The sequence below is a fragment of the Phalacrocorax aristotelis genome, chromosome 10, assembly GCF_949628215.1.
Source record: "Phalacrocorax aristotelis chromosome 10, bGulAri2.1, whole genome shotgun sequence".
Classification (NCBI taxonomy): domain Eukaryota; kingdom Metazoa; phylum Chordata; class Aves; order Suliformes; family Phalacrocoracidae; genus Phalacrocorax; species Phalacrocorax aristotelis.
In genome coordinates this window covers 25,857,467-25,869,072 of record NC_134285.1, presented here as the reverse complement: position 1 = coordinate 25,869,072, position 11,606 = coordinate 25,857,467, and the positions used below count along the sequence as shown (strand labels likewise).

General features: G+C 62.1%; 1 protein-coding gene across 3 annotated transcripts; it reads right to left on the bottom strand.

Moving 5' to 3' along the window:
- Window positions 1-876: 876 nt before the first annotated feature.
- Window positions 877-10,124, bottom strand: TFAP4 (transcription factor AP-4). 3 transcript variants are annotated; one of them, XM_075106027.1, is made up of 7 exons: window positions 9,906-10,124; window positions 5,936-6,101; window positions 5,305-5,403; window positions 4,564-4,734; window positions 4,119-4,256; window positions 2,367-2,525; window positions 877-2,248 (listed from the first exon to the last, which is right to left on the bottom strand). In XM_075106027.1, the coding sequence occupies exons 1-7, from the start codon at window positions 9,992-9,994 to the stop codon at window positions 2,054-2,056; spliced, it is 1,017 nt and encodes a 338-aa protein (XP_074962128.1). In that variant the 5' UTR covers window positions 9,995-10,124; the 3' UTR covers window positions 877-2,053. The 3 variants fall into 3 exon arrangements, 2 of the variants coding, with proteins under 2 accessions (XP_074962128.1, XP_074962129.1); XM_075106028.1 differs by having other exon boundaries at window positions 4,173-4,256; window positions 9,906-10,122; XR_012662575.1 differs by having other exon boundaries at window positions 1,936-2,248; window positions 2,367-3,444; window positions 9,906-10,122.
- Between the last annotated feature and the right edge of the window lie 1,482 nt (window positions 10,125-11,606).

Genomic DNA, 11,606 nt, shown 5'->3' with positions numbered 1-11,606 from the left:
TGCGGAGGACAGCCACCCAGCACTGTCCCCAAAGCCTGGTTGTGGCAGAGGGCACATCCTCAGCACTGAAGAATCCCCTCTGGGGAGCTGCGACCCAGCTTTTTCCTGGGGAAGGGGCCAAACTGGGAGAAAAACAATAGCCCCCTCCAAGCGTGGCTCCCCCCTCAAACATGGGAGTAGGGGGAGCCCCCAGCCCCAGGATTGTGGTGGTGGGGAGGGGGCAATGGCAGGGGAGCAGGCAGGAGCTGGCCCTCAGCTGGGCATTGCAGAGGGCCATGGTGTGGAGGGGGAGTGGGAGAGACCCATGGCCATGGGAAGAGATAAGAGTTGGGTGCCCCACAGGGAGGGTGAATGCCCTGTGGAAAAAGATGGGTGCCCCCCCCAAAAGCCATGGAAAGAGATGGGTGCCCCCACCCTGACATAGCCATGAGGCAAGCCAGGAAACCCATGGAGAGCCATGGGGGGAGATGGATGTCTCTTCCCCAAGCCATGGGGGCACCCTCCCATCCTGCGGCACCACAGAAATCAGCCCCAAAGCCTGACCCCAGCCCCCCATGGCCAAGCAGTCTCACTAAAACCAGTCCCAGACCGCCCCACCTCAGCAGCGAGCTGAGCCCCAACATGCTCGTATCACATGTGGGCAGCACTGGCAGGGCTGAGCCTTTACATATAGTCCAGCCACTCAGCGGGGAGACCTCACCAGGGCCAGCATCCTTCTGCCTTTGCCTCCTGCCCACTCCCTGCCTGCAATTCCCAATAACGGGAGCACTCCCCCGCCCAACCTGCAAGTCCCAGGTTCCTCAAGAACATCCAGTGTCCCGCTGGGGCCAGATCCAGCCCCGTCACCCCCCACAGACATTCACACTGGGACCGAGCTTCTAAAAAACCAAGTACAAACTTTATTTTGTTTCTTTACAAAGGCACAAGCCTTTTTTTTTCCACTTTCTTAACAAAATAGAATAGCTTCTCAATCAACACAAAGACCTGAAAATCGTAAAAAAAAAATACAAAAAAAAAGGGGGGGGGAAGGAACTGAGAAACAGCTGCAGCGGGGGGGGGGAACCTACCAAATACCACCAAGGCTCTACACACGACTGGCCTAAAACCCTACAGCCGGGCGGGGGGCAGCGGGGCAAGGGGGGGACATGCACAAAATGGGGACCGTCCCACCCACCACGACAGACCCAAGCGACACAATCACAAAATAGAAAGGCTCGTCGGAGCTGACTCATCCCGCAAACCAGATTAAGTGCTTAAAGGAAGGACAGGAGCGGGATGGGGGGACAGGGACGTGACAGGGGCAGGGATGGGAGTGTAAAATCCATCCCCAAACCACCATCCCTGTGCTGAGGAGGCAGACATTGGAAATGCCAGGCAGGTGGCATGTGCGGGCCCTCCTGCCTGTGCTCTGATGGGCAAAATCCCAGGAATATTTTGCTCTCCAAAGGGGTTTTCCCTGCCTGGTGCAGGGTGCAGGAGCCATGGTGAGGATGGTTGTACCCCGAAGCTGGGGTCCCTGTCCCACCTTTGCTGCCGTGTCACTTGGCATCTCCCCCGTTTAAAACCAAACATTAAAAAAAGCAAACACAAAAAAAACCCCCAATAACACAAAAAAGGAGAAAAAAAAAAAAACCCAACAAATTAAGATTCCAACTGAAGGCCCCATCCCAAGGGAACGCCATCAGGAACACCAGGGCTGCCAACGGCTTGGCAGGATTCCCCGTGGGTCAGCAGGGGGGGGTTGATAAAATGAGGTGGGGGGCTGCAACCCCCCATCTCTAACACCCCCCTTCTGCCATCCCACTGCACCCCAAGCCCCCCACGTCCTGTTGTGACCCCCCTTGTGCACCCGCCCCCCCACCCCCCCGAGCCGCCCCCCCCCCCCGGGAGCTGAAGGGTGACCTTTGCCTGCTTCTAGCACTCTGCTTTACAGTATTGGAAAAAGGTCATAAAAGAGACCCAAATCGCATTGTATTTTTTAAAAATTTCAGCATATTCTCTGACATTTCCCCCCCCGCCCTGGCTCCCCTCCCTGGCTGCCGGCCAGGGGGTGTCAGGGCAGCTCCGCGTCCCCCGAGGGCTCTTCTTTGCTCTGGTCCATGGAGTCACTGTCGTTGCCCTCAGTGTCGGAGGCAGTGTCGGAGGTGGAGGGCTCAGGGCAGGCACGTGCCGGCGTCACGATGACAGCACGTCTCTGCTCCTCTTCCTGCAGCTGCTTCTCCTGTGTCCCCTCGATGTGCTGGATCGCCTGCCGAGGGCAACCACTGGCCATCAGGACATCGTGTGTTCCCCCCTCTGATGCACACAGGGTGGGTAGGGACACCCCAAAGCCCCCCTGCCACCGTCCTCCTCAGTCCTCCCCTTACCTGAACAATGGTGTCCAGGTTTTGCCGGGACGTGGAGACTGTGTTGATAACTGAGGATGGGCCCATGGTGACCACAGTGACATGATGGGAGGGAGGCGGCGCTGGTACAATCACGGTGGGGTGGTGGGTGGGCGCTGGGGGAGCGTGTGTTGGCAGGAGCTGGGGATAGTAGCAAAAACCCCCCTGGTCAGCAGGGACCTGGGCACGGCAGCAATGGGGAGAGCATCATGCTTGTTTGCAGAGCCCAAACTCCTCTGAGAGTCCAGAAAAGCTGAAGCAGCAGCTCAGCAGTTCCAGTTCACCCGTCCCGGATGGACAGGAGAGGATGCCAGCTGAAAGCTGCCGTCACCTTAGCTTTGGCACAGGTGAATGTGAAGGATTCCCGAAGGAGGAAAGGTTTGGGCTTTTAAGCCAGGAGAGGCAAGTGCCAGCCCTCTCACCACCCCAACCTGCACAGTTGGGGACTTGCTGCACCCCTCAGAGACCCCTGTTAAAAATACAGATGGGAAGATCTGCCCTAGCAGGAAGATAAGGAGAATTCACCTAAAAATAGTCTGAACTTCCCCAGGAGGCGGCCGGCAGGGATCTTGTGGGGATGCAGCTCTGCAGAAGCCAAAGGAGGGAGGAAGCTTGTTTTTCTCCCTCTTTGAAGCTCCCCAGGCCGGTGTCCCCCTGGGCTGAGCTCGAGGGCAGCAGCAAGCAAGGACTGGGTGCCAGCACTGCGCTCACCTCCTCGCTGGTGTAAGGCTCCCCCCACTGTTGGCAAATCCAAATGTGCCAGGGGAAAAGTCTGAAGGCTCCCATTCCTGCAGACCTGCCAAGTCTGCCTGGCACCACCGCCTGCCAGCTTCCCTACTTCCCTTTCCCAGCCTGGTGGGTGGCAAGGAACAGTTTGGGGTTACCCAAGACTCAGCAGGAGTCACCTGGTGAGAGGTGAACCCCCAGAGATGCGGTTGGCCTCCACGCCCCTGCAAACCACCCACTCCAGCACGAGGAACATGACCTGCATCAACTGCTGGCAGTGGTGTGTTGTGACTGCTGGCATCACCCACAGACAGGACAGACACCCATTCGTCACCTGAGGGTGAGGAAACACACCCGGCGGGAGCTGGAGCAAGACCACCGCTCACTGGAGCGGGAGCTGCTCTCCACCTATGCCTGGTGGGGAGAGACCAGCCAGGGAGGGACACAGCGCTGTGGCAGGGCTGAGTCGGGGGTGACTGCATCTGGCACCTCCTGGCAGAGCCTTGGAAAGCCATGGGCTCGCTAGGGCCAAGCCGAATCCCTCCCTGCCAGAAAGCAACCTTCCCTGTACAAAGCCCTTGGCACCAGGGAATGGAGCCACTTGGAAGCTGCTACAGAGCCACAATGAGCAACCTGATGTAGCTGAAGATGTCCCTGCTCATTGCAGGGGGGTTGGACTAGATGACCTCTAAAGGTCCCTTCCAATCCAAACTACTTTATGATTCTATCCCCCTGTGAAACATGGGGTGCCCACGAGTGCAGCCACCCCGAGCACTGGGGAGGCCACGTGCTGACCCTTTCCCAGTTCCCTGAGGGTGGGAGCTTCGCTGGGACACTGCTATCCATCTCTAACAGACAGGAGGTGCCAAGCACATCACTGAACCGCCCCAATCTCCTGTATTTCACACCACACACCCAGCTGCATGGCTCAGAGGGTGGGAGGCCACCAGGGTGTCCCCATGGGTGGGCTATGGCCAGGGTGGGCTTGGGCAGCACCCGCGCACTCACCTGGGTTCGGATCTGCTGCTCGCGCTCTAGCTTCTCCTGGTGCAGCAACCTCACCTGTTCTTGCTGCTGCTGGAGCTGCACTTGCTGAGCAATCACCTTCAGCTTCTCAGGGTACATGTGGGCCTCCAGGGAGCGAACCTGCCAGCCGAGAGAGCCCCGACGTCAGTGGGGAGCCCAGCCTGCCCCCGGCATGGCACCCCTTGATCCCTGCTGGGCAGGGTCCCCGTGGGGTGGACACAGCAGAGCCAGGGAGCCCACGGCCAAGCATGGAGCAGAGGTGGCCAGAGCAGGTGGCCCATTACACCGTGGCACCGCCGGTGTTCCCAGGGGGCTCTAGCACGGCTGTGGCACAGCCCGCTAGAGGGCGAGCCAGCCCCACGCACAGCCAGCGCGGTGCCGCACAGGCGGCAGCGCTGCAGTGGGATCCGGCCCCGCATGGCCTCACCTGCTCCTCCAGCATCATGCGGACTGAGCGCTCCTTGTCCAGCTGCTGCCGGAGCTCGATCATCTCCCGCCGCAGATCCTCGGCCTTCTCATCCTCCCAGATGTCCGGCGAGCCGATTCCCTCATCTTTGTCCTCTGCCCGTCGCCGTTTTGGGGAGGAGCCACTGAACTCCTGCCACAGGGATGCAGCGTCAGGGGACAGAGACCAGCCTTGATCCTCTCCCCTCTGTCTGCACCATGTCTGGGTGATACCACCCCCTCGACCACCACCCCCAAACGCAGCTCCCTGCAGGGAAGGGGCTCGCTGGGGACATGAGCAGCACATGGGATTGATGCCTTCATCTGTAGGAACGGTGCAGCCTGGGGATGGGCAGGTTCCTGCACCCTGTGCATGCTCACCCTCCTGGTCCTCACCCCCTGAACCTTGTGCAAATCCGCTTCTCACACCATGACACCCAGCATGGTTCAACTGGGCCACCCCAGTACTGGAGCTGCCACCAACCTGTACCCCGATACCCCAAATGGAAAATGGGACCACAGTCCCCTACCAGGTTAAGATATTACAGGTTGAACAGGGCTCACCTGCCCTGCCAGAAGGGTGTGAAACATCTCCATTCCCTGGCTTATTAGGGTGGAGGGTCTTGCCCTGACCCCAAGGAACAGCAACAGCATCCCATCCCCGGACAGCTGGGACTGTCCCATTCCCTCCTGTCCCATCCCTGGGGCACGCAGGCAGTGCTACCTGGATGAACCTCTTGAGCTGGGTGTTCTGCTGCAGTAGCCGAGTCTTCTCCTGCTCCAGGGAGAAGATGTACTCGGCTGTCTGCTGGAGGATGGCTGCCTGCGGGAGAGCCAAGAGGGGCACACTCAGGCAGGAGACTCCGGTGTCCATGAGTCCCCCTCCTGCCGAGTTCCCTCCCTGCCCAGGAGGCAGCACCACCGCTCCTTGCCCAGCCCTGGCATCTCCATCAAGGGTCTGCTTCACCCCCAGGTCTCCCCTGGGATTTCCACCACAGTGAACCTCCCGTTCACCCATCTTGGGAACCTGACTGGCTCCTGAGCGCCGCCTCCTTGCCCCAATCTCCTCTGCAGTGGGGCCACAACATCACCCAGACACACGCCACTCTGCTCCTGGGATGTGGGGTGTTGTCACATGCACCCAGCCTGCTCTGGGACACCAGGTTTGCGATGGACACCCACACCCACCAAGGAAACCTCCCCAGGAGAGACCTCCATTGATGAATTAACATATGCAAATACCCCCAATTACTCTTACAGCCCTGTCCTGCCAGACAAGCAATGTCAAAAACCTCCATGTGCAGGACCAGCATTTCCGTCCTGCATCGCCATGGCCCTGGTGACATCCCGCTCACCTTGCTGAGCTTCTCCCCATCTGTGTGTGGGATGAGGGTTTTCAGAGACTGGAAGCCAGCATTGATGCTCTGCATCCGCCGTCTCTCGTTGCTGTTGGCGATTTCCCTGCGTATCCGCCGCTCCTGGTCCCGCTGGGTCTCCGGCGTCAGTGGGATGTTAGCCAAGCTGCGAGACAGTCATGGGGTTAGGGAGGAGGGGGCTGTACCCCTGCCACTGGCTTGCCCCCACTGTGTTCCCTCGTGCTTTTCAGTGATGGTGTCAAGCCACCAAAGGGACAGAAAACACAGAGGGGACAATGGCTGTGGCATTGGCAAGAACAGAAGCAGGTAGGTGGGTTTCTCCAGCCCCATATCCAAAGCTCTGGGGGATGCACTGACCAAACAGTAGGCCCGCTGCATCCCCCTCAGCTCTGCCAGGCTCAGACATGGGTTGCGCAACTCCATCGCCAGCTGCAAGCCTGGGTGAGGATTGCTGAGGGAATGGCAGGGCAAGGCAGGGACCCCTGGGTGGGCAAGGGAGGCTGCGGGTCAGCTGGCCAGCTGTGTCTCCCTGGGGCCAGCCAGTGTGTGTGGCCCTGAGAAGGCAGCTCCCTCCCTCCCACCCCACTGATGGCTTCCAGATGACAACTCCCAGCACAGAAGCCCCCGTCCCACCCCAAGCCACAGCTCCTGCATCCTTCCTGGCACCACCACCTCCCCCCCGTGCCATTGTCCAGCAGATGGACTGGGAAATGCCTCCCAGAGCCAGTGATGCTGCTGGCAGCAAGCAGGGATAGCGGCGGGAAGGGCACCCGCTGGCCAAGGCAAACACCCGTGGGTGGGGGCCACTGGCCCCTTCAGCAAAGCCACCGCTGTGGGGGTCCAGCTTCTTCACCCACACCCCACTTCTTCCGCAAGACAGCCCAGGGAGCAAGGCAACTGAATCTTGAAACAAGTCAAGGGTTTTGGATTGTGAGGACAGCAAGCCTGCCGGGCAATGGCCAGCACTGGCAATTAGTATGCTGAGCACCGGGGCAATAGCTGGCCATTAGGCCAAACCAACGCAACCAGCAGCCCCTGTCATGCCGCCAGCCATTTCACCTCCCCACTGCTGCCAGCAGCAGGTCTCTCCAGGGTGCACGCAAGCACCCAGCACCCACCAGCTGCAAGTCAGGCTGCTGGTGCCGGGGATGCTGCAAGGCACCGAAGACTAAACACAAGGCTGGGCTGTCAGCGCGAGGCAAGATAAGATGGACTTCGGTCTCCTGCCCTGGTGCCCAGTGGCTCCGGGATGGGGAGACAGGACCATCCCACCCAGCGCCTTGCCAACACTGGGCTGGAAAGCAATGCCCAGTGTCCTGCCCTCCCAACGAGGCTGTGGAGGAACCACAGAGGTTTGGGAGCCCAGGGGTATAAGCAGCAAAGCCAAGCCCAGGTCGCAGCACCACCATATGCCCAGGCAGCACTCAGAGGCTCTCAGGCCACCCATTGCCTGTTGCGACTGGGGAACACATGGCAACTCCTCCGAGATACACAGGGATGGGGGAGATCCCAGCTCAGCCCAAGGGGGACAGGGAAGGATCCCCGCTCAGCCCAAGGGGAAGATGTTTGTCCCCAGCTGCCAAGGCAGCGTCCCAGTGCAGGCTGGCGCTGGGTGCTGAGCATCCACTGGATCCCACCCATGCACTGGATCCCACCCATGCACCTCCCAATGGGTGTCCTGGGGGATGCAGAGCTGGGATGGGTGCCTGGGGGTCTGCCCCACTTGCGGGGAGCAGCTGTCTGCCACGTGGACCAAGGGCTGCCTGTGGTGGGATCATGGCACAGGGCTCCCAGCCGGCAGTGGCTGTCACCCGCCTCCCTGCTCCTACCAAAAAACAGCCCCAAACCATGCCAAACCCCAGCAAGTCTCAGGGATGTCACCCCTTCCTATGGGCAGGGTCTGTCCCCTATCTCCCTGCAGTGATGTCTGGTGGGGCCGGGAAGGTGTCCAGAGCACTGCTCCGGGATGTCAGACTGCCAGCCACAGCCACGCAAGGGTAACGGGTCAGAGAGGCCCAGGACTGGGCAGCACGGAAGCGGTTTCTTAAATACCGGGGAAGGAGGAAGAGCCTGCTTCCTTGCCGGCAGACCTCCCACAACCTGCCCCAGCTACTCTTCCTGGGAAGAGACCTGAGAATTGGCAGTGAAATATGGGAAAGGGGATAAAAAACATTAATCCAGAAGCTGGCCTGGCACCCAGCACCACCAGGGATGGGGCAGGACAGAGGCTGGGGGAGCAGGTGGCACCCCCAGGGTGTCCCCAGGCCAGTGCAAAACAAACCCATGGGGGTGTCAAAGCCGGTGCTGCTGCACTGCTGCTGCCCAGCAAGGAGGCTGGCAGCTCGGCGAGCCTGTGGCAGATGCCTGCCCTGCCCGCTCGCATCCACTGCTGCCCACAGCTAGTGCTCTGGTTTGTGCTCGTAGGCAGGGGAGGCATGGTCATACAGGCAGGGTGTCCCCAAGCTTGCAGGCAGGGTACTCTGAGCTCCCTGAGGTCAACAGGCACAGTGCCCCTGAGCTCACAAGCCATGTATCCCCAAGCTCACAGACAAGGCATCCCCAAGCTCACTAAGCTTGCAGGCAGGCTGTCCCTAAGCTCGCAGGCAGGGTATACCCAACTTCACAGGCAGGGTGTTCCCCAGCACACTGAGCTCACAGGCAGGGTATCCCCCAGCACCCCAAACTTGTGGGCAGGGCACCCCAAGCTCACAGACAGAGTATCCTCAAGTCTGCAGGCAGGGCATCCCCCAGCTCCCAGAGCTCCCAGGCAGGACATCCAGAGCCTGGGGCGGTGGGAAAGCAGCGAGGCCACCCCAGAGCTCTGCCCCACCCCAGGGACAATGTGGGGCCACACAGCCCCCCAGCCCTGGGCAGGATGGCTGCACTTGCCCCGCCGCAGCCGGCTGTCCTCCCACCCAGTCCATGGGCCAACAAGGGGCCACAGCCACCCACCCACAGCGACTAAGGTGGGGGACCCCAGTGAAGCCACCCCACTGCCCTGTGTCCCTGCCCCACAGCTCTACCCCCTGGGGGCCTCAGTGGGGTCACACCCAGAGCATCACCGGGGTGCAGGCCCCCCACCCCAGGTGAGCCCATGGGGCAGTGGGGAGGTGGGGCAGGGATGCCCCACAGAGGGGCTGGGCCCCCCCACAGAGGTGTAAGTGGGGCCTGGCTGCTGAGGCCTGCCCCACAGCGAGGCCTGGGCTGCCCCACGGGGGCGCGGGCCGCCCCCCAGGCATGGCAGGGCCCGGCTGCTCCGGCCCACCCGACGGCGAGGCAGGGGGCTGGGGCGGGGGACGGGGGTGGGACCCCCTGTGCCGCCCCACGGCTCCCGGAGCGCCCAGGGCCGCCCCGCGTGGCCTGTGCCGCCCCCCACGCGTGGCGGGGGCCCGCCCGCCCGCCGCCTCCCCGCCAGGCCCCGCTGGCCGGGAGCAGCCCCATGGCTCCAGCCCCATCCGTGGTAGTGCTGGGGAGTGGGGGGGGGTCCCCCGATCCGCCGGGGCTTCCCCCCCTCCCCGCGTGTCCGCGGGCTTTGTGCCGCCGCCTCCCCGCACTACATGTCCCGGCAGCCCCGGCCACGACCCGCCTCCTCCGGGAGGGCTGCAGAGTCACGGCCAGGCCCGGCAGTAAACACACACACACACACACCCCCCACGCACTCCCCGCCGGACCCCCCCCAACACACAAGCTCCTTTAAACACCCTTCCTTCCAAAAAAACAGGCTGCCCCCCCACGCGGGAGGGCGGGCGGCGCCTCCCCCCTCCCAGCCACGCGTGGCCACCCGGCCCCATGTGCGCGGCCGGGACCACGTGCGGGCGGTGGGGCTGTGGCGGCCGCGCTGCGCCCCCCCCCTCCCCAACCCACACACACACCCAAAAATTCCCCAACCCCCCCAACCCTAAAAATGCAATTTCTTTTCGCTCCCCCCGCGGGCCCCCCCGCGCCCCACCTGCAGAGCCCGCCGATGACCTCCTTCTCGGATTTCCTGAAGTGCTGCAGCGAGGGCACCTTCTGGGCCGGCACCATGAAGTACTCCATGCCGGGAGGAGAGGGAAGGGCGGCCGGGCCCGGCTCCTCCGGCTCCGGCTCCGGCTCCGGCTCCGGCTCCGGCGGCCTCTGCCTGCGGCTCAAGGCGGGAAACAGCTGGTGCGAGCGCGGCGGCTCCCTCCCGCCCGCCTCCCGCCGCCGCCGCCTCCCCCCGCCCGCCGCCCGCCCCCGGCGGCGCCGCCCCCGCCTCCGCCAGCCACCGGCCCATGTAAACAAAGGAGGGCGCGGGGAGGGGGCCCCCGATCGGGGAAGGGGGCCAGCCCCGCCGACACCCCCCCACCCCGGGCCCTCGGTCCCGTCCCAACCTGTCCCCACCCCACCCGAGCCCCTCCCGTCCCGACCTGCCCTGTCACCGTCGCATCCCGGCCTGTCCCCATCCTGTCCCACAGCCCCCACACCCCGTCACAGCCCACCCTGCCCCAGGCCCATGCCATCCTGCTCCAGCCCCATCCCATCCCAACCTGTCTTGGCCCCATCACATCTCACCCTGTCCCAGCCTGTCCTGTCCCCGTAACTTCCTATACCCATCCCGCCAAATCCTGTCCTGTCCGACCTCATAGTACCCTGACCTGTCCTGTCCGATCCCCTCTTACCTTGTCCCATCCTATCCCATCCCATCCTACCCTATCCCATCCTATCCTTATCCCTATCCTATGCTATCCTGACCTGTCTTGTCCCCATCCCATCCTAACCTATCCCTATCCCATCCTGTCATGTCCCCATGCCGTCCTGTTCCATCCTATCCAACCTCATCTGATCCCATCCCCATGCCATCCCATCCTACCCTATCCTGTCATGTTTCCATTCCATCCCGTTCCATCCTGTCCAACCTCATCTGATCCCATCCCATCCTGCCCTATCCCCATCTTATCCTATCCTATCCCATCCCATCCTATCCTGACCTGTCTTGTCCCCATACCATCCTATCCCATCCTGTCACGGCCCCAGCCCATCCTGTTCCATCCTGTCTGATCTTATCCGATCCTGTCCCATCTCATCCTGTCCTGTGCTCATACCATCCTATCCCGTCCTGTCCCATCCCTATCCTATCCTATTCCACCCTACCCAGTCCAATCCTATACCATCTTGTCCCACCCTACCCTATGCTATCCATCCTATCCCATCCCATCCCGGCCTGTCCTGTCCTATCCACACTCCCATCTCATCCATCCTATCCCCATCCCATTGTATCCTGTCCCATCCCTGTGCTATCCTATCCCATCCTACCCTGTCCTATCCTTGCACCATCTTGTTCCATCCTATCCTATCCATCCTGTCCCAACCCGTCCCCAGCTCATCCATCCATCCCACCTCATCCCATCCCATCCCATCCTGTTCTATCCCCATCCCATCCTGTTCCACTCCATCTGAGCCCACCCCAGCCCACCCAGCCCCAGCCCCAGCCCCCTGCCTGGCTGCTCTCCTCGGGGTGCTGGGCCCCCCCACCCCACGAAGGCCCCACAGGCCATCACCCACCATGGGGCTGGGGAGGCTGAGGGTGACAGGGGTGACATGGCTGGTGGGGGCTGTGAGGGCTGCCGGCAGGGCACAGGGCAATCAGGGGCCAGCAGGAGCCATGGAACCTCAGGGACCCCCGGGACCT